A 23,992-nucleotide genomic window follows, 5' to 3' on the forward strand; every position below is an offset into this window, starting at 1 on the left:
AAAGTCACCCTGAGTATAGGATGTGAAAAATTCCTTCCTTGATGTCACATGAGATGCAACACCACTGTCCACAACCCAGCTTGACTCATCACAAGCAATATTTATCAGACACGCATCAAGGATAGTAACAATATCTCTTGTAGTGACGGTGGCCACACGATTGCCATCTTTTTTTTGTTCTTCCTTGTCTCTATTCTCCTTTTTCAAAATCCGGCAGAACTTCTTTGTGTGCCCTTTCTTCCCGCAATGATAACACTCAATATCTTTAAGTCTGCTTCTGGATTTGCTTCTATTATGTTCTCTATTTTGATAACCCTGATTCTTGCTTCTCCCCCTAGAGTCAGTCACCAAGACATATGATGAGGAGGAACCCTGAGATTTTCTTCTCATCTCTTCATTTAAAAGGCTGCTCTTGGCAAGATCCATAGAGATCACACCATCTGGAGCAGAATTTGATAATGAAGTTCTAAGAATTTCCCAAGAATCTGGTAGGGAACCAAGTAGAAACAAGCCTTGAATTTCTTCATCAAATTTAATGCCTATAGCAAATAACTGGTTCATGATCCCCTGAAAATTATTCAGATGATCTGTCATCGCGAAACCATCGTGGTATTTTAAATCCAACATCTGATTTATCAGAAACATCTTGTTGTTTCCAGTTTTCCGAGCATACAAACTTTCAAGGTGCTCTCATAGGGTCCGAGCATGTGTCTCCCTAGAAATATGGTTCAAAACATTATCGTCAACCCACAGTCTAATAAAGCCGCAAACCTGCCTGTGTAACAAACTCCACTCTTCATCTGATTTATTATCAGGCTTTATAGTGGTGAAGGCAGGTTGATGAAAATTCTTGACATAGAGCAAATCTTCCATTTTGCCCTTCCAAATGGCATAATTTGTGCCATTCAAAGTAACCATTCTACTAGTGTTGGCTTCCATCGTTTATTACACATACAAATACTATTTATTAGGAGACCAAAGTAATTCTTTTCTGATGTGGAAGTTCAGACTATGTTGCAACCACAGAGCATACTCAGACAGAACCTGGGCTCTGATACCACTTGTTGGGAAAAATAGATCCGCAAAAATAATATTCACGGTATTACTGATAAACGCAGAACACTAAGTTATGGTTAAATCAGCAAGAATAGAAACGCATCAATAATGACACCAAGATTTTACGTGAAAACCCTTCTGAATAAGGGAAAAACCACGGATAAGAAGAGCAACTGATATCACTATAACGTGGAATTTTACACTGTATAGTAACGAGTAAAAATACTTCTAAGACCATTCCACCCTCAAAAGAAATAAATACTCTTTTGTTTTTTCCACCTCACTACAATATCTCTCACACTCTATTTTTCTTCACAGGCTATTTTCTTATAGTCTATAGAATACATTGCTCTCTCTCTCTTTTCTCTCTTTGTTGGTGTGTAGAAATGAGAGTTGAAGCTCTTCTTTTATAGCCAAAACTCACTCTCTAAAGCCTACAATATTTGACAATTTGCACACACTTTTTATAATTTCAACAAGGTTGACTACCAAACCAGGAACCAAACCAAGTCAACAAAATTGGCTACCAAATCATACCAATTCAACAAGGTTGGCTACCAAACCAAACCAAGTCAACAAAATTGGCTACCAAATCATTTGAATGAGATGGACACCATATCAATCTCCCCTTACAGTCTCATTCATCTAGAGGAGGTAGCACTGTCTTCTAGTCTAACATCACACATTACGCTCTTACTACTGAATCAAAGCCCAGTGGACAAAGAAGAAAAATAACTTTAAACGAAGAACTTCCCCAGTAACACAAAACAGCTCCTCGTTCTATCCAGCTTTAAAATTACTGGACTCTACTGGAAAGAAAGAACAAATTTCAATTTGACTTCAAACTCGAAAATACACAAAAAAAATATTTCAGTTTTCGTTTGTGGTTTTCAATCATGGAGTTTAGTTAAAATTCGAGGTTGGTTTGCTGCTTGCAATCTCAATTTTGGAGTTCGATTGCTGCCCAGTCGAGGTTGTTGTTCGTTAGTTCCGATTTAAGTGTTGTGCAAGGATCCGGTCTAAGATCGTCCATCCTGTTGGATTTTGTGTTTAACAATATCAATTGAGGTCCGTTTCTAAATCTTATGCTTCAAATCTGTTCATTATTTGTTATTGTGTGAGTGAATTTGTGTTGTCTTCCATGAATGCAATCTTATGATAGAATTTCATGTGAGTTTGCAATTTGCTTTATATTTTGTTTTGTTCGTCATTTTAGAGCTTAAATGAATTTTCAATGCTAAGAAAAGTTGATGTTTGAACTCGGTGTTTTCCTAATTAATTACTGAAGTCATTTCGTGTGGTGACGTTGAATTGATTTGTATGGTCAGTATTGTTTGAGCCAATTGAATCATAGGCCGGGTAAATATTTAGTGAATCTCAAAGTGACATTAAACTTTAGAATTGGACTTTCACCATAGATCCTGCATAATAACTGGGCTTAATCATTTTGTTACTTTATTTAATTAATTAGTCATGGGAGCATGCTTAAGCCGTAAATACTTTGGTAGGCAAACTTTAGGATTTTATATTGTAGTTTGAGGTAAGAGGCTGCTCCCTTAGTTAATTAATTTATCCGAGAAATGTCCCGAAGAGTTTGTATATATATTTTCATATTTTATTAGGGGAATGCCCCCAAGTGAATGTAAATGGAGGCCGCGGCGACACGAAACATTAGAATAGGCTAGCGTAGGATTTTAGGTCTTTTCTTTTCCTTTTTTCTTCTTTTAATTTTTCTTTTATTAGGTGGGACAACCTCGAGCTTCTTGTGTGTTTATTTTTATTTTTGTGTTTCTGCCTCAATCGGACTATTTATAAAAACCAACTAGATCATGTACGCAACCGTAATTTTTAAGGGGACTTGGTGAATGCCTAACACCTCCTCCCCGAGTCAAATGAACCCCCTTATTTAGAATCTCTCGTGCAAACTAGTTTAAAGGTCAAATGTGTTTTTAAGGAAAAATTGGTTTTAAATGGTGACTTGGCATACCGAGATTATATGCCCAATGGCGACTCTGAGAAAATCCCATTTTACACAAATGGTTTCGTCACTTTCAATTTTGAAAATTCTCTCGAGCTTTACAAAATCACTTTATTATTTTAAAGAGGGGTTAGTGAGGTGTAAAAAGGGTGTGCCAGCGATAACAACTCCATCAAATGAGATACGAGATTCTATGAATTTTAATAATAATGCAAAGACTGGGACTGCAAATCGGCAATACATATCTTGAAAATGTAACGACTTAAAAGTATATACTCAGACTTTGAAGTACAGAAAGTTTAACGTTAAGCTGAATTTAGGAATCAAATACAAGTAGGTAACCACTATACCACTAAGTGGTCGTGCCGGAGTGGTTATCGCCGGTAGGGGTGTTCATGGTTCGGTTTGGATCGGTTTTTCCCTAAAAAGAAACCAAACCAGATAAGTCGGTTTTTCAAACATTAGAACCAAACCAAACCAACTAAGTCGGTTTTTCTCGATTCGGTTTATTTTGGTTTTATCGGTTTTTTCTTAAATATAAGACATACACTATCAAACACATATTCCAGCGACCATATTTTCAATGTAACACTATCAAATCAATTGTCTTTTGAGAAATCTATTATTTACCAAAATATATTGATGATAATTGAATCAAATAGTGATGAATAATTTAAGGGCTCAATTAAAAATATGTTATTTTTAATACGGAATGGATTCTTACACTAAACAAAAGAAAACTACCAATCAAACTAGAATGTAAAGGTAAAGAACTATATTAAAAGTGCAAACTATTAACATTTACCATAAATTTTTTGAAACTTTGTATAACAATATACATATGTATAGGTGTAATAATAAATTAGAAATAGCTACTCCTATAGTCGGTTTGGTTCGGTTTTTTTCTGATTAAAATTTAAAACCAAACCAAACCAAAAAGTATCGATTTTTCTGATCGGTTTGGTTTGATTTTCGGTTTGGTTCGATTTTTCGGAATTTTATGAACACCCCTAGTTATCGGGCATGACTAGAAATCATGTGGGCTTTGCCCGCGCAGATTCGAATCTGGCCGACCAGGTTTTGCTGCTTTATTACATATTTTTCACTTGGTATTTTGACTTAAATTTTACCAATGCTATTGGGGAAGTTTTAATTGGTACTATTCCAAAAACTTTTGGTTAATAGATTTTCCACAAATTTTAGCACATAATTTTTGCTACATCTAAGTATATTAACAGAACTTTGTAAGCTTATTTAGGGAGTTAACAATTTTTTGAATATTTGGGTAATAATCTTATGCCATTCGGACTGTTTCTTTAAAAGAGCTTGTTGAACAAATAAAAGTGGAAAGATATGATATAGGATTGTTAGGACTAATAGGTGGTTTTGCCGGACAATGTAAAACTTGTTTTCTTTTTGTGTTTGTGTGTCAGAAAATCAAAAGGTTTTTTTTATTTAGATTGGTGAAGTAATGGTGGCATATTTTCACCATTTTGTTAATATTTTACTTAAGACAAGTTATCCAACAGAAACAAATATACAGAAATAAAAAGAGTAAACGTCATTCGAATTATTAACATGTTTCTCATAACTAAATATGATATCCAATGCATTAGATAAGAATATGTTTCTTGTATAATCAAAAATTTGAAAATTACACCATCTTGTAGTAAGTTTGTTCAGTGTACTTCCAATCTGGTAAACAATGAAAATGAAACTCTGGTATCAAGTACTCATCCTTTGTTATCTCTTACAATTGTCATATTCAGAAGGGAAAAACTGAATATGAAATCCTCAAATTTGGTTTCTCTTCAATCTTTGCAAACCCGTGCACTCCAATTTGACACCATCTAGTTCTACTTCCTCTATTATCTAGAAGAAGAAAAGGCATTTGATCTGGATTACAACTATCCATGGCACAGGATTGATACAAATTTCTTTACATAATCATATGAAGTTCGGTCTTCATATCTAAAAGCTACTACCTTTTCTTGAATGAAAGACAAACAAGAAGTAGCTAATACTAACACAAAAATTCTTACAATCGCGAACAATATTACTCCCACCCCGCTTGTGGGATTTTACTGGTTTTTTTTTTGTTGTAGTTGCTGTTTTCCCAGGTTAGTTTTACTAATGAGATACATTGGTGAAAGGGGTTCCTACTCCTGCAAGAAGCTTTCTTCTATCTTCTCAGCTAGTCATTAACCACACCTTGATATCTACAAGATAGGGTCTGCGAACTGATGCTAGAACAAAACCATGAGCGACATGTTCTTCGTTAAGTGGACTACTACTAGATTCTATCATCAAGACTGCAAGTATTGTAGAGCAAAGGGAACAGGGAAACAGTTGGCCCTTCATCTGCGTGAAAAACAATCTAATATCAGCAGACATTTAAGTGACAGGCTGTTATAAGTGACAACCACAAACCAACAGCTTCCTGCGGAATCACATGCTAGGTGTTCTCCAACAAAATAATTGTATCATTGACGATACTGCTGTCAAAAAACAGGATTTTAGAACTTGTAACAGAGGATAAACAAGATCCTATGAAGTTCACTTTACTCCGACAAAATATAATTATTAAAATTCCTCACACCATATTTGCAAGAGAATAAAATCCACAAAGAAGAGAACAAGGTATAGGACAAGTGGCATTAAACAAGATTCATAACATCAGGAAAGCATACATTAGCCAAGTGAGTATACAATTATCAAAAAATGTGACCCGCTTTTTGACTTACGATATAGAACACATAAAGGGCTTCAGAGACAGTTCTCAGTCAGTTTAAGGTGCTTCAACTGAAACACTGGAGCAGTCTTTAGATGAGAACATAAATAGTCTTCAAAGCATGCAAGTACTCCTCAATGTTTGGCAGATAATGCTAATAGTTGCTAAAGCAGAAATAAATTAATAAAAGATGGCATTGGCCACAATCTTCTTTTGTCCAGTTGGTGCAGTTAATGTTTCAAAAGTTCAACTTTTTACTGTATTTAATTCTTCAAGAATAAATTGGAAGCTTCTTAGACATAGAAAGCAAAGAGTACAATGTACTTCTTAGACCACAGGCAGCTTCAGTAAGATGACCAATTTACAGAATCTAATTGCAAAATTAGCAATTCAGGAAAATGTTATGACGACTTACATAAATTTAAATTCTCAGGATTTATTGACTGTTAATGTTTGCTTACCTCAGTATGTGTCAAAAATGGCTATGCTGTATCCCATTCAAAACTGCATCAATTTCTATGAGGCAGTGACTAATTGCAGATGGCAAGCTTCCCTGTCGAATCATCAGCCACTCCATAATCAATGCTGAGCTCCCTTAGAGGAGGGATATTCTCCATTGCAAAGAGCATGAGGTGAGGGAAAGATACACTATTATGATCATACAGCACAGGTTGTACTAGAACATTGGGGATTGAACTGTGACTCATGTAACAGGCTAAATTCCTCATTTTAGATACATCCATTGCAAAATCCAAAGGAGGAATGGAGGGATATGCCGGTCGGACATAATTAGAATCTATTTGGGACAAATCTCCCCGTTCTGCCCATCTCTCGGCAAATCGACTTGGATAGATTAAACTATCACCATTCATTGTAAAGATTTGAGCTTGCTCTTGGGTGAGTACAACACCAGTATATTCACAAATAAAAGACCCTGCTTGGATGAGGTCCAACGACCTAACCCCCCAACCAGTCTCCCTAGACCGAAACACTTCAAACCTGTTCCTCACACCTTTCTGACTAACTCGATTCCGACAAGTTGAAGGACATGGACAATGTGGTCCACATTCAAAAACAACCGGCTTTCCTCTCAACAAGATCCCATTTATATCATATGCAAAGTGTCCACCATTTTTCATCATGCAAAAGCAATTATTCCCACATCCGTCTGTGCACGCACAACCTGAACCATTTCCCACATGCTGATAGACATATGGAGGAAATACAGTCTTCAACAGATAATCATAACAAACTGGATCACGTTCATTATCAATATCATTGAACAAAAATACGGGCACATTTTCCTTTTTCCTTGATATATCAAGAGTAATGTATCCCATGGGCCTTACCTCCAGCGGTCTGATCCTAAGACTCTCTGCAAATCTTAGAATAGCACTTCCCATATCTGGTTGATTCTCAATCCTAACAAGCTTATACTTGTACACTCCAAATCCAGACTTACCCACATCAAACCAGGATTCCAAGATTCTATACAATCCATCATACACATACACTTTACCCCTAGAACTACCTGCATATTTAAAACCACGAATTACCCTCACCTCAATTCCATAGTGCATGCTCCTCTCCAATGCCAAATTCCCACCTTCCAATTTTTGATGCACAACTTGCCGCGAGTTCTTATCCTGTCCACCTTGCCCTGTATATATAATCACATCCCCTGCATCTTCATCATCCTCGTAACCCCCCGAAGCAATTACACTTGTGGCAATTGGCTCCCCATTTGAGCTCTGGTTAGCAGGAAGATAATCAATCCCAGCTTGAGGCGTCCCATGTAATCCTACCACACAAAGCTCCATTCGATATAAGAACAAGTCACCGACAACAATTCCGGGGATCGCACCAACAGTGCGCTTATCCCGACTCAGCCAAAGTCCATGCTCTCTCATAATTTGTGATGCCTTCAAGTCCCCTCTTGATCTGGTCTGTCTAGGACCCAAATGTTGGTTGTTTTCATCCTCTAACATTGCAAGAACTCGTAGAGAATCATAAAGCATTCGTGTTTTGCGAACCAGATCCCGAAAATATCGTTGATCCTCCAGCTTAAGATCTGTCACTCTGACCAACTCCGATGAGCGCTTCTCATACTTCCTTCTTGCAACGACGATATCAGAAACCTGAGAATAAGCGTGTCAAATGGATGGTAAATCAAAGTTGACGGGTTAAAATGGGTTGATCCACGCCACCCAAAGCATAGCTTGGGGCAAGATGCATTAGATCAATTTTGGCTAAACAATCCACCTCACCAAACTATGATGAGCGTTTCTCATAAATGATTTTGCAAGAACTCAATTCAAAATCATTGCTTTTCAACTAATAATTTATATCTTTTGGAAAAAAAACATCGCTTTAATTCATTTATTTTTATTTTATATGTACCAGAAGTGTCTGGTCAACTTGAACACACCTCGACTATTCCACAGAATACCTACATCGCCCCACCAACTTAGAAACTGGATAACTCTAGGCTTAAATGAGAAGAAATCACTTAACTTTTCCTGATGGCACCCGAACCGTGTCCTCATCATTTTAATTCCAATTTCATTGACCGCTAGGTCACACCATTGGGTGTCAACCAAGAAAGAAAAACATTGCCTTTCAATGATCTATTTAATTAGCAAACCTAATTAGAAACAACTTTTTTTTAAATAGAGAGAAAGTAGATGAACAACAACTGAACTAACAAACAAATTACTTTTTATTTTTCAACAAACTTTTAGGTAAGTTAATTTATATTGACCCAAACTCTTTCATGAGTTAATTTATATTAGGAGTTTAAGTTATAAGCACCGATAGTGTAAAAGTATGCACACAATCAGGTTAATAAAAACGTAATTGTTGGTAACTTTATTTAATAGGTAACCCAAAATAAATGATAAGTAACTTGTTGTAACAAGTACATGGATGGTGTGAAAAAAGCATTACACTATTAGTGTACATAACTTAAATCCTTTAGATTATGCCCAAATATTTTTAAAATTTTTTTGATTGACCCAAACTTTTTCATGAGTTAATTTAGATTAGAGATTAAGTTATGTGCACTATCGATGTAAAATTATTTACACAGTCATGTCAATTAAAAGAGAATTGCAAGTAACTTTATTTAATTGCACCGATTGGTATCTTAAAATAAATAGCAGTAGTAGGTAACCTGCTACAACAGTTAAACTACCTTGATGGTGTAAAAAATGTATTACACTTTTAGCGTATATAAGTTAAATTCTTTAGATTATGCCCGCTGGGTTTGGTTTTCAATAAGAAAATGATATTGTACAGCCGCTCTCAAAATAATAGTATATATATATATATATATATATATATATATATATATATATATATATATATATATATATATATATTGTATGTTATATACAAAAATTATACAAGTTTTATACACTTTTTCGACTACCGAACGTAAATAGTTTATGATGCAAGCTAAAAGTGAAAAAAGCCCTATTTTTTCACATGGACAAATACATTTAAATGGGCTAAATTTGAAAATCCAACCTGGGAATCATTGCTAACGGGAACAATTGCTCGACAATCCGGGTCCGGGTCCTGCAAAACTTCAACATCTCCATTACGCTGTGCAAAAGCAGCTCGAAACAGCTCAGATATTCGATTATATTCCGAGTACACACCCGCCTCACCACACCCACGTGCATTTTGTGAACTAGTAGCATTAAGCTGTGGATTAATGTTGTTGAAATTTAGACTAGGATTTGTAAATTGAGGGGTGAATTCATCAAGCGGTTCAGCTTTTGGCTCAATTTTAGGGAAAATCTTGGAAGTTGTAGGGATTTCAGGTTGAAAATTGAGGTCTTGAAATGGGACAATTGAACCCATTTCTATAGAGGGAAAGGAAAAAAAAATTTGGAGAAAGAAATATTACACAAAATTCAGTAGCTTAGGGTTTTGAAGAAGAAAGTGAAACCATGGAAATGATAGAAGGACAGAGAATTTGTTGTCTTAAAGACAGAGAAAATATAATCTATAGAAAATGAAAGAATCTTTATTGTGTTTTGTACTTGTATCGTTTTAAGTTTTAAATTTTAAATGACGTTTTGATTTTCCAAATTTAATGAAAAATAGGTGTCTTTTTAAGAAAATATTTCTTATTCAAATATACTCTTGCTCTAATAGACAATTTAAAATCTTCGGATAGATATAAAAGATAACTTAGTCAGATAATATTTTTAATTAATGCAATTAAATAATTTTCTTAATATGTGGGTCAGATTTTAAACGACATTTAAAATGGATCAGAGGCAATAATAACTGATAAATTACAAGACAAATATTTTAGTTGACAAAAATACACTTACGATTTTGCCTTTTTACTTGTTCATTTTTTTTATATTTTTTTATTATATATGCTTTCAAGGTACTGTCATATATATATATATATATATATATATATATATATATATTCTATTATATTACAAAAATACGATCTTTTATAAAGAAATAAGTTTTGATGCTTGATGAAGCTAAATTAAACTTGTATATAAATGAAATAATCAAGAAATTAATAAAGGGATGTAAAGGAACTTGCAAATTAAGTAAAAAAAAATGTGATAGAAAGGACATAATCGAATTGATACTAAGAGATACTTTGATACATTAGATGTGTATGATGACGGACTATGTATAAGTTTATAATTTAGTATAGATATGTAAAAGTTCCTAATTATTGAAGGGTTCGTTTAGTTGAAAAAACTAGTAGCTTAATTAGCCCGAAAGTTTCATAAGTTGATTTTGATGATAAAAATCAACGTAGTCAGTATTCATTAGTCATATAATAAATATTTCATCAAAGAAAAAAGTACTCGTTCGTGATTGTGTGAAAAATCACACATTCCTTATAATCGAGCAAAACAAGAGGAAACTTGATATAGATTACAGGTTTCGTAAATGTAAAGTCCAGTTAACTAAAATATATATTTAAAATGAACCGAATATACTAATTAACTTTTGAAAGAAAAATACTCGAATCTGACACTCGTGACTTTGTGCCATCCACCACCAAAGAATATGGTGAAATGGATAGGAGTCATCGACCATTAGCTATAAGTCTCAATTTCGAGCTTCACAAATTAAAAAAATATATATTTATGAACCTTATGTAACGTAAATCTAAATTAATCAGTGTTTCAATATAAATATCAAACACCGAGTAAGAAATAAATGAACAAATTTTGTGCCACCCACTATGCACATATAACAAGCAAGCAACCTCAGAGCAATAATTTTAACGTTACGAGGTTGGTTCCCACATGTGCATAGTGGGTGATAGTAAAAATTATTAGTGGATCCTATTTGATTTATTCAATAGATGTTTTATTGTTTTGTGAAAATAAACCAAAACAAATAAAGATAAAAAATTATTTTGCTTATATATCGATATAATTTTGGATGAATTGAATTTGTTCGTATATTTTTATTAGGGGTATACATAGGTTGGGTTGGTTCGGATTTTTTAATTATCTAACCAAACCAATTGTAGCGAGTTATTAAATCTAAAGATCAAACTAAACCAATAAAAGCCGAATTTTTCAATCTCGATTTTTCTCGGATTTTTTGAGTTTTCGGGGTTTTTCGGGTTTTTCACCATAAAATCTTCATAGCACAAAATATAAAATTCGTGCTCCAAATATTTCTTTAATGAAATAAAAGTACATTCTATCTAATATTACATAAATATAAGATGAGTCATGGCATTGTATTAAAATATTCAATAATAAAGATAATAAAATCGCATAAAATAAGTATTATTAATAAGCCAAAATAAAAATTTATGAATTATAAAAATTTATTGGAGCATCCAAAAATTATAAGTCCAAACTTGAAATAATACGTGAAAAGATAAAACTATGAAAAAGCTTTAGAAGTATTTATAAACTACACTACAATAAATATTTTTATGTATTAAATATATTTAAAACTTTTATACCTATAATATCGGGTTGGTTTAGTTTGGGTTTGATTTTTTTAATTAAAAAAAAAACAAACCAAATATGGTCGGGTATTTTTTTCCAACACCAAATTATAATCAGATTTTTTTTCTCGGTTTGACTCGAATTATCGAGTTAGTGCGATTATCAATTTCATTTGTACACCCCTAATTTTTATACCAGATGATTAAACCGACAAAAAGAAAGAAATAGGAAACAATCCTAGTTGTAAGGATAAAAGCAAAACAATATACATATTATTTTTTAGAAGGAAAAAACAACAAAAATATACACAATGATGTTGGAAAGAAAAGAACAACACAATGACGTGGCAAGGGACCACCTACCGCCGAAGCCGGGAACTACAAAAGTTACTATTTTGGGAAATTTTAGTTGTCTTCCAATTGGATTTGAATTTCAGCTTCTTGGCGCTAAAATTTGAAACTGTATTCAAAAATTTCCCAAAAAATTGTAAAATTGACGACCACGATAGTACGAGTACTCATTTTTCTAATTTATTTCTTTTACTTTTCGTCTGTTTTGTTTTTTGAATTCCACCAAAATTTGACAAAATTTTGTAAAATTAAGGACCATGATATGGCTGTAACTTTTAATAATTCTCTAATAAGCTGAAGTGTCAAAAGTTCTTATTCCCATTTAAAAATTTATCAATTGTAATGAGATAAAAGTATATTCTATCCAGTATTACATTATTTTCTTGCCTATTTTCAGAAGAAGAAAAAAAAAAGTTAATACCCTAAAATCACCTAAAATTATTATATTTTTGTCAGTTTTCTACTCAAATTATTCGGTATTCCCAAATCCCCCTCAATTATATTGCCATTTATATTAAATACTCGCTTGAGAGTGCGTGGCAGCTGAAAAAATAACCAAAATGGCCCATTGATAGAAAATAATGGCTAATTAGCCTAACCCTCTTTCAAATTTAATTTTTAGTAAATATTCTCCTTATTTCAGTTATATCCACCTTTCTTCCTCATTTTTTTCACCATTTTCCTTATTTTTCACCTTTCTTCTCTATGTTTCGGCTGTTGGGTTTTTAAGCATTAATATGGTTTAAAAGAGGGTGAATGGGAAATGGAGGAACCACCCCCCCCCCCCGGACAAAGGGACATTGTCTCATATTGGAAGAAGAAGAGGTTTTTGATGGGTATATAAGCAATTGCTCTTCTTCTAGCTCTTAAAGAGTTGAGAAGAAGGCAAGCCTCGTGCGGTCGTCGTCGTCGCTCGCTCGGCTTGACTTCTGCTTCGGTCGATTGATTGATTAATTTTTTGGACCAAATTCATTTGTTAGTAGTAAATATTAACAGAAATGTTATTAAATATCCGTTTTAATAACATAATATTAATATTAATATTAAATCCAAAGGAATATTAAACGTTTTTTCGTTATCTGTTTTCAGTTTTTCGGTTGTGTAATTGAATATTAACCTCCCTCTTCAATTCCCAGTTTATTATTGCATAAATTAGCCATTTATGTTATGGCATTTATGCTATAACCGTTTTGCATAAACAGTCATTCTGAAGAGCACCTCTTCAGTTTTCAGCCCAACATTGGTTATAAATACAAGTTCATTCTCTTAGAATTTCCATACGACTTTATGTGTTATCCTCCTTTCTTCTGCATATTTTTAACTTCAAAAAAAGCAGCAGTAAGTGTGATTTGCTATCGAACTTTGTGTTCGCTGAAACACTGGGATTTGAAGTACCACTACACCAGTGTGTAATTCGTTCTATCCTGGGAGGGAATAATTCATAACCTTGGGTACTAGGAGGGGATTAAATTCCTTAAGGAAACACTGTGAATTTAGTGGGTCACATTAACTTTTGTTTCATTTACATTTTTAGTTTATATGTTATTCTATCTTTTCCAGAATTAGTTTACAAGTACAGTATACTAACATCATCTTCTTTATTTTTTAACCTTTGTTCTTCAGTACTCCATATGAGTTTCCTCTAAAAACTTTTTTTCCTCTCTGGCTTCCTCTAAAATGATTTAGTATTCTCTTTCTTGTTTTAGTCTTGTCTCATGTCCTATATATATTGTTGAAAGAATACCAATTTAAATCTTGTTATTAAACTCAACATCTTGTAGAGAATAAAGTTGAATCTTTTAAACTTTCTTTATGTAATCTAAAATTAGAGAATATAATTGTTGGCCAATTAATTCGCGGGGTGAGGGGTTGGGGGTGATATATTATATACGTAAAAGTGAGGAAAGAGGTTAGGGACATTAGAATATACTCGAATCTTTTAATGGATAAATTGGGAGAAAATTAATATGGATAAATACATTTTAGGTGAGAGAGAATCTCAAGAGAGATATATTAGGATAGTTTTAGGTAAGAGAATCCCAAAGAAGAGATTTTAGGAATATAAAAAGCTGTAGATTAAAATAAATTATATTTTATATAATTTTCAAAAAGTAGTTGTAACTTATTTAATTAAGTACTGAGTAAGTTGTATTATGTGTAAATTCCTCCACATTAAATGGGGCATTTGCATCTATACCCGTTTTTTGTGTCACGTTTTAACTTGTGCCCGCTTTGCAAAAAAGATTGCAGGCGTACCCACTTTTTCGCATAACTTCAGCATACGGGACTGAAGTAGCAAAGACAATCACGCAAAACTTCAGCATTCTAGTAGTCGGGCCTAAAGTTCAGCTCCAGAGCTGAAGTTTTTGTTTTGTAACTATTTTGTAACTGGCGAACTTCAGCCCTAGTGCTGAAGTTTTTGTTTTGTAACTGAATTAGTGAGCGTGAGAGTCCTGAAACAAATATCGTAGAGGGCTTCATTGTCACGGACCATACATTCATCAGCATTCTCCACCAATTGGTGCACAGAGAGTGTAGCATTGTATGGTTCAACAATAGTGTCAGAAACCTTTGGAGATGGGAAAACAGAGAAGGTGAGCAATATTCTGTCTGGATATTCTTCCCTTATCTTTGAAATCAAAAGAGTTCCCATGCCTGAACCAGTTCCCCCTCCAAGTGAGTGACAAACCTGGAATCCTGCCTCATTAAACAAACAACAAATTTTATAAACAATGTCCCAATTGAGAATCAGCTGGATAAATAAAAATCTTCTACAATTGTGGATTTTCTTTGTGTGAATACATGTTATATACATAGCCGTAACAAATTTCTTGCAGAAAAGGGAGAATGAGAAGTTTGAGAAAGAAGAGACGAATATAACTTTGAGGAGGAGGAGAAATGAGGCTGAAGTTGTTTAAAAAGTGGGTGCAAGTTAATTTTTTTTTAAAAATAGGGATATGTTAAATATGGGCGACCAAATATGACGCCCCGTGCAATTTTTACACATTAAATGGGCATACTGTGGAGGACTACTGTCTCAATAGTAAACCCAGCCCAAATGATAAAAGGACACCAAAGTCCAGCTCATCTCCAGTAGTCTTCAGCCCATCTCTAGCAGATTTGTTTATAGGATTTTTTACTATGAAACTATATTACCTTTCCTATTCAAGTTTTACAATAATTATATTTTATATACTCAATTATCATTTATGTTTATTTAAGGCACTATACCTCAAATAATTATACCCCCGGACTGGGTTTTTCCTTATTTAAAGAGGTTAAGAATTTTGTAAAAATTCATTCATAAATATTCTCAAGTCTTCTGAAATATTTATTCGTTAAGTTGTTTTGCATTTTGTTGTTTCATACATATTTTGTTAACATATTTCGTTGATCATCAAAGATTTTTTCCATATTTAAAGATGAAATTGTGAAAAAAGGTCAACGTTATAAATGATTCAATGATATACTATTGCAAATTTTAACATACTATTACTAATTAACATAGTATATATTTATATTAAGCAAACATTATTATACCGACATAAGTAGTTAGATTTTTTTTTTTTTTGACTCGTATTGCATAGCAATTAATGAAAGATTTTAATAAAGCTTCATATTAAAAATTTCTGTGAATGGCAATAAAGTATTTTATATCTATTCATTAAAATAATATAATTAATAGTATATTAATATAGTATATTATATTTTTTGATATAATAAATAATAAGAATTAATTTTTACATAAAATACACATACATAACACTAGGTATTTGAAATAAAGTGATAATAACTGATAATTACTTAACATCACTGGAGACATTTTTTTTCACAATAACATCTAATAAATACAACTTTATAAATATTTAAAACATCATATTATGTTTTTTTTTTCGCTATCTATAATTTCTTTTACTATTAACATCAAATATCTAATCCACATTCACCGCACCAATAGTTCATAATACTGTGCATAAGGTAATCGCAGGAAAGATGTAGTACGTATAATTATGCATAGATGTAGAGCCTGACAATAAATAAATACTTACAAGGTCATACAAAGCATGTAGCATAAATTATTTATGGTGAGAATTATATTTTTATGTATTATTATTAATATAAAACAGTGCTGGAGATAAAATTGTGAATAATTTAAGAATATAAATTTGAAAAGTTATTTGTTTTGATAATAATGTTCAATTAATCATTAATGGTGACACATAAATAATTAAGTATGTAACTACATTTTTATTATTTCTTATACATATGAATCATTATTGCAACGTCAATTAGTATATAAAAAATGATTTTAGCTAATGTTTTCTTATTATGTTTAATATTATTAGTTCATTTGAAAAAATTCCCTTAAATAATGAAATATTGTTTAACGTAAGCCATGTATGTATATAACTAATGATAATAAAAATAATAAATGCATGTCATATAGCAAATTACCACGTAAAATGAAAAAAATATTTATTTTAAAAATCAAAAAGAAATAAATGCTAACATTGATGAAAAAATAATATTATACATGAAATAAAAACATCATAAAAATGCTAGTAATTAAACTAGGGGATTTTTTTCCTATCTATACCATATATGAAACTTTATTACTAAAAATGTGCATATTTCCATTATTACCCGCCATGTTTATATTTTTCCTACAAAATTTATACCATTTATTAAATACCCAATATTAAGAGTTGATTCCTTCCAAATTAGGCGCCTACAAATCTGGGACAAATATTTGAATAGCTTATTCCTTCCAAATTAGGCGCCTAAAAATTTGAGACCAAATATTTTTTCATATTCAAATCAGATTTGTTCCTCCTTTTTCTGCAGGCTTCTCTTTCCTCATTTTTCACGTATTTCTGTTTCTCTAAGTATATACCAGTCTTCCCTTTCTAAAGCTCAGGGTCTTTTTGATTTGGTTCTCCTCTTTTTTCTTTTAGGAATGGCTGAGCATATTTAAATATGCAAGGCTCTGTTTTCATCAACTATTCGAAGGGAGGAGCTCTTGTTCTTGACGGGAGTGAGCTGATGCGCTTGGGTCAACAAATTTTCTACAAAAAATCTACAAATAAACTATAAATCAGTTTAAGTATGTATAAAGCAATACTATTTTAATGGTATCTACAAATTACTATATTTATACTACAATTAAACTGCAATCTATAATGAAAAAAAAAATATTGACTACAAAATTTTCTCCTAATCTACAAATTTTCTACAAAAAATCTACAAAGAAACTACAAATCAGTTTAAGTATGTATAAAACAATATTGTTTTAATGGTATCTACAAATTACTATATTTATACTACAATTAAACTGCAATCTATATTGAAAAAAAATATTGACTACAAAATTTTCTCCTAATCTACAAATTTTCTACAAAAAATCTACAAAGAAACTACAAATAAGTTTAAGTATGTATAAAACAATATTGTTTTAATGGTATCTACAAATTACTATATTTATACTACAATTAAACTGCAATCTATATTGAAAAAAAATATTGACTATAAAATTTTCTCCTAATCTACAAGTTTTCTACAAAAAATCTACAAAGAAACTACAAATCAGTTTAAGTATGTATAAAGCAATATTGTTTTAATGGTATCTACAAATTACTATATTTATACTACAATTAAACTGCAATCTATATTGAAAAAAAATATGACTACAAAATTTTCTCTTTATCTACAAAATTTCTACAAATAAACTACAAATCAGTTTAAGTATTGTATAAAGTTGTATTGTTTTTAAGGGTATCTACAAAATTACTACATTTATACTACAATTAAACTACAATCTTATGTGGAAAAAAATGTTGACAACAAAATTTGCTCTTCATCTACAAAATTTCTACAAAAAACTACAAATAAACTACAATTGCACCCACATTGTCACATTTATATTGGGTCAGATGTTTGTTAACCTAAGTTTTTTTCTAGTTTGCTCAAGAACTTGTGTGTCAATGCCGGATAAGTGTGACACTTGAAGAATCTCTATCTTTAAAGGACCTCTAAATTGCCTAAAAAAAATAATTTATTTAATATTGAAATAATATAGACAAAATGGAGCTGGAGGTTACAGAAGATTCATATGGCTACCCCACAAATTTACAATTGAGAATTGTTGAGTTGATTGATCGATTGAGGAAGTCTTCTGTGTCATACATCTACTCTCGATCTCGTAGTTGTTAAAATTCAGAACAATATCTGACAATTACCAGAAATTACAATAACCGAAACAATGGGTTTCATATTGAATCTCTTTAGCTAAAAATCTGATTATACTCAATGGGTCTCATCTCTGTATTTTTTGAGAAAAAAAAGGAATGGAGAAGAGAAAGAAATGGGAGGGGGGAAAACGACGCTGGTCAGATCTTAGGAATTAAGGGGAGAGAAAAACGTGAGATATATGGATACCTTTAATTAAGGAGTAAAAACCGCCCATTAATTAGACCCTTAATTAAGTATGTTATAGGATTGATAATTTGGTATACGGGTTTGTAATTAAATCAAACCTTAAACATTGAGGGTAATAAGGTTTCCTATGTGGTATAGGAAGGTAAAAATCACTTAAACTAGTCAGTTAAGCCCAGAAAAATTATTGGTGAGCCCACATAATATATATAGAGAGCCTTTCAAAAAGGCTTTATACATATAGCGCTTTTCAAAAATGCTTTATACATATAGCGCCCTTTAAAAGGGCGTTATATATAAAATGATCACCAATTTATTTTTTCACACATTTTAATTCTCTAAGTCCAAAAGAACCACATTTTGATTCCGCACTCTCTTTTCTTTATCATTCTGTTGCCTGTATATGACATTTAGTACACCAAAGAAAAGTTGACAAAGTTACTTTCTTGATTGGAGAAAATTATCATTTTCTGGAGAAAGATAAAAGAGAAAGGAAAGACCAAAATAAGGGATTTTGACACAGTTACCCATAAAAATAAAATTATTTATCCTTGTCTACTCATTTATTTTTCTACCCATAAACTAATTACATTTCCTACCTATAGTAGTTTTTGTGGAGAATTTTTTCTTTATTCTCCAATTCTTTTTTATTTCTATGCTTCTTTTTTCTTTTTTTTTTTCTTTTCTCCTTTTCTTTTTTCTCGTTTTCTTCTTATTTTTTTTTTCTTTTTTCCTTTTCTAATTTCATTTAACTTCTTTTGCATATATTCTTTTTCTCTTCATAATCTAATTTTATTTACTGTTTTCATTATTTTTTTTATTATTATTACTAAAGAAAAATCAAATTGTGTACCAATTAAATGTAGCTAATACAATAAAAAAATATTAACTAACATATGATACCAGTATAGTATATAGTTATACCAACAGGGTATACAATTGTACGCAAAGAGTTAAAAAAAGATAATTCAATTATTAAACTGAAATAATATCAGATGTCAATAAAAATTTCAAAAAATTCTAAAAGGATCTAATTGTAAGAGTATACCGTTATATTATATAACATACTATAATATTATAACTTCTTTTTTTTTTGCATTTTCAATTTGCCCCTCACGCTGGGTAAAAGCTTAAAGCAAATTAAAAGGGAAAAGACAAGTGAATTTACGGGTAATAAATATACTATTATAGTATATTGTATACTATTACAATATATTATTACAGTATATTGCATATTATGAAAATATATTGTATACTATAATAGTATACTGTTGCAGTATAACTATATACTCCTATAGTATATTGTATATTGTAGCGGTATATATTAGGTAACTGTGTTCTTCTTCGATTATTAAAATATACTGTTGCAGTATATTGTAAACTATAATAGTATACTGTTGCAGTATAGTTATATACTCCAACAGTATATTGTATATCGTAGCAGTATACTATTGGGTAGCTGTGTTCTTTTTCGATTTTCAGCTGAAATTTCCAACTCAATCACCTTAAATCAACTCCAAATGCTATCAAATTTTAGTATGAACTTTTAGAAGGTATTATAAGCAATATTTAACAGCACTTACTTTGAATCAAACAAGAAATCTTCAAAATAAAATTTTTAAATCAAGGCAAGAGCAAGAGCTAGGGAGAGAACAATCAATAAAAAGTGGGGCAGAATTTCTCTGTTTATTTTAAAGGAGCAGAGAAATTTGGGTGAAGACCCAAGATTAAAGAAGGCTTGGTCTTAATTTTAGTAACTCCAGGTCCTTGAATTATTTTCTTGTTTGCTAGTTCTTGACTTACTTGTAATTTGTTATGATATTCTGTGTTCCTACGAAAATTTTCCCCATCACGACCCCTCTAATGGCTCCCACTCTGATCCTTCCGCTACTAACAATTCTGCTAAGGTACGACTATGTTTTTTACTTTCCCCAGGTGGATTAATTTATGTAATGGTAATCTTCATTCACTAATTTAAAATCCTAAATTCGTCTATATTTGCGTAGGCAATTTTTCAGTTAGTTTGGTCTGCTAATGCTTGAGTTTGTTTGTTGGGTGTCTAAATAATCGGGTAAATAGTTTGGGCCTCATAGGTAGGAGTAGTAAATAGTTTTGGCCTAGATAATAAAGGGTAAATATTTTGGAATTAATAGGTATAAAGTGAGATTTTTTCAAAAAACAAAGGAAAAGAAGTGAAACAAGAAGGCAAATTGATATAACAAAAATAACATGTTAGAGGAGCTACATTCTAGTAGTTACAATTTTACTCTTTGCTTCACAGGGGCGCTACTAGTCTCGAAATCTTCAGGAAGTAATCAAAAACATTATAGGCAGAGCCATTGAAGCAGTTGCTTCCACCAAAATTGACCCTTACAGGTATACCGTAGAAAATAAAACAAAGCTTATTTCATAGTCATTAGTTACTTCTCCCTCCATCCCAAATTATGTGACACTATTTCCTTTTTAGTTAGTCCCAAGAAGAATAGTAACACATTTCTATATTTACAAATAATTTAACTTTAAACTTCTCACTTTACCTTGATGAGAATTTATAGCAACACAAATATTTATAGATTATTTTGACCGCAAGTTCCAAAAATCTTTCTTTCTTAAACTGTGAAGTCTAGTCAAGCGTTACCGTTAACAAACTTGTTAGAATTGTCCCTAACCCTAACAATCCTCCACTGTGGTTGCTGACCCCTCAATTAAATTGTCAATGTCAGCAATTTTTAAGGGTCCCACAAAAAGTTTCAAACAATCCCCGCCCCATCTCCTTAAACTATTCCCATCCCTTTGCCGCACTATCATCGCCGGGAATACAAATTCCAAAATCACCACCTCCACATCTGAAAAGGCATCACACATCCATCAAACGATTTTTCTCAAAATCATCACCTGAGAACACTACACACAGAGTACCCTCCATATTCACCCTCTCCATTAAAGCTCTTTCGCAACCACAGAGTATGCATTCATAAAAGATGGTGCTTCATTTACAGGTCCAACCGTTTATGAGAACAGAAGCCAGTGGCGGTTGAATGAAAGAAAGTCAATGGAGTTCATAATCTAAGCTACAGATTCTTTGGAAATGGCCTCGTCAATTTCATCAACCATATAGATGACTGCTCTGAAAGGTCATCATATTTTCCATCCAAGACACATTGGAAAAATCAATTACAAAAGAAATAATTAGCATCAGATTGAATCAACTCGTTGTCACACCTCCTTTTTGCGCGCCCGCCCTAAAGGGTTAAATGCGCGAGGGAGTTTTTCCAATTTAAGTGATAATATTCGAAATGAGATTATTTATTTAATTCAGAGTCGCCACTTGGGAAAGGTTTGGCTTTTGGTGTCCCAAGTCACCAGTTTATCTTGAATCCCAAATCGAGGAAATTTTCGACTTTCCAAATGAAGTCTGCGAACCAGAAATTCTAAGTAAGGAATTCTGTTGACCCGAGGGAAGGTGTTAGGCACCCTCGAATCCCGTGGTTCTAGCACGGTCGCTTAAATTGTTATAATGGCTAAATATCTGATTTAAATACATGTTGTGACTTATGTGCTTTTATTAAGTTTTAACCGCTTTTATCATTTATTTTTATAGAATTGCAACGTCGTGAAAATGTATCTCAAACCACGTCACAATCAATGCACCCGTAGTTGTTAACACATTTCGACTCCGTTGAGATTTGAAATTGGGTCACATAAATGCGCACCCGAACTTAAGAAGGTATTTTAATTAAAATCGCGCCTAAAGAGTCTAACGCGTAATTATCTTTAGGGAAGGCAGTGAAGTTCACTAGACAGTCCATCCCAAGTTCTAAGTATACATTTATGAGGGCCCCGCGATTTGTGCATTTTATTTGGCAAGGCTCGTCTCATTTTTTTTGAAAGTATAACCTACAGTGACTACATTTTTCTATTATGTTTGTCTCTAAAAATGAAAGAAATAAAATATACGCTAATTAAATTACATGCTTGGCCAGCTCCGGCCTCTTGTTAATTATCAGATTAATTATTTGTGAGACGGGGGAATTATTTCATGCCTTATTCCATGAGCGAACATACTTTTAATTTGATAAAAAAATTGCATACAAGATTGATAAAATGCTAAACTCGTGCTAAACGTTCTTCAAGTTGAATTTAAACTAACTTATTTTTTTTGTGAGATTAACGGAATTAACTACTAGAGGATGCTACTAATGGGGTTCAAGCGTTGTCCTATAAACTGCCTAATGGAATCCGATTTTGACATAGTTAACTCAAATGATTAAAAGTTATATTGTGTTTGGGCAAGGTTAGAAGCAATCTGCCCTGTACGTACAAAATATAACTAAAGATGAAGTCTAGTTACCGATATACTAACTACTCGTGCATTCCACAAATTACATAATTATGTCATACATACAACTAAACAACTATAAATCACAGTACTTAAACAAACTAAGTTTCAATTAAGCACAAAGCTACCTAATGTATTTTCCTATTGAGTTACAACCTAAAGAATTACACAAATCTACTAACACTTTATAAGACTATAGCTACAACACCAAATGATTGAAAATTCTTTGCGTCTTTCATTTCATACTCATTGTTACTATTACATCAGTGTGAAATTTAAGTGTATACCTGGATATTGGACACAAGAAGAGAGAAGGGGTCAGCAGGAGCAGTAGTAGCATACACACAACAACAGTATGTTCGACAACACAGCAGAACCAATAAAACCAGTAGTGACAGCAGCAGAAATCTCAAGGACAGATTAAACCAAGCAAAAAAAGGCAGTAGCTTGAAGAAACAGTGCTCGAAAAATCAGCAGGCAAAACAAGCTGCTAAATGAAAGTCCAGCAGTACCAAAAGATCACAGGCAGAGGCAATAAAACAGTGATTTCTGATTCTTTGAATATTTGAGCAGAAAACAAATTGAAGCTCTTTGTTGTGAAAACCTAGCTTTAAGACACTAAAGTCCTCGAAAATTCTCTTTTTTTTCTGATTTTAAACTCTTGTTCCCCCACTTCAGTTCTGTTTTTAAACTCTTCTGTCTGTTTTCTGGTTTCTTTCCAATCCCCCTCTCTATTTTTTGATTGATCCCCCTTTCTGAAAACTCTTGGTCTCCTTTTATATCCCTATAGAAGGGAAGAACCTCCTTCAAAGACAGGTTGCCCAGGGCTTAAAATAAGCCCTCAAGGCTGTCTCTCCATTTAGGATTGTCTAGGCATGAGTTTTTTTTTCTACTTTAAATCTGCTGAAATTCAAAAAAATGCAGTGGATATCCTACTGTACAACAGGTTCCACTACTATTCTCATGTGCATTTTCAGCCTTTTATTATTGAAACTCATCCTACATCTGACTTTCCATCTTTAAAGATGTCAGCCAAGGTGTATTTGCACTATAAATTATTCTAATGGTTCACCCATACTCAACTGGCAGTCCACTTAACTTAAACTCTAAAATTTTCATTAAAATTGCAGCTATAACCAATTCTTA

At 32.4% G+C, this 23,992-nt stretch overlaps 1 protein-coding gene across 3 annotated transcripts; it reads right to left on the bottom strand.

The window, feature by feature from the left end:
• Window positions 1–4,624: 4,624 nt before the first annotated feature.
• LOC107810602 (histone-lysine N-methyltransferase family member SUVH9) lies at window positions 4,625–9,784 on the bottom strand. 3 transcript variants are annotated; one of them, XM_016635395.2, is made up of 3 exons: window positions 9,294–9,784; window positions 6,227–7,903; window positions 4,625–5,395 (listed from the first exon to the last, which is right to left on the bottom strand). In XM_016635395.2, exons 1-2 carry the CDS (start codon window positions 9,630–9,632, stop codon window positions 6,296–6,298), a joined length of 1,947 nt encoding a protein of 648 aa, XP_016490881.1. In that variant the 5' UTR covers window positions 9,633–9,784; the 3' UTR covers window positions 4,625–5,395; window positions 6,227–6,295. The 3 variants fall into 3 exon arrangements, with proteins under 3 accessions (XP_016490881.1, XP_016490882.1, XP_016490883.1); XM_016635396.2 differs by having other exon boundaries at window positions 4,625–5,529; XM_016635397.2 differs by having other exon boundaries at window positions 4,625–5,532.
• Between the last annotated feature and the right edge of the window lie 14,208 nt (window positions 9,785–23,992).

This window comes from Nicotiana tabacum, chromosome 20, assembly GCF_000715075.1.
Source record: "Nicotiana tabacum cultivar K326 chromosome 20, ASM71507v2, whole genome shotgun sequence".
NCBI classification, from domain to species: Eukaryota; Viridiplantae; Streptophyta; class Magnoliopsida; order Solanales; family Solanaceae; genus Nicotiana; species Nicotiana tabacum.

Excerpts from the sequence above, each read along its gene's own strand:
- LOC107810602 (XM_016635395.2), bottom strand. The coding sequence starts at position 9,632 with ATGGGTTCAATTGTCCCATTTCAAGACCTCAATTTTCAACCTGAAATC. Across the intron at positions 7,904-9,293 it reads CCGTTAGCAATGATTCCCAG|GTTTCTGATATCGTCGTTGC; the intron begins GTTGGATTTTCA and ends GCTTATTCTCAG.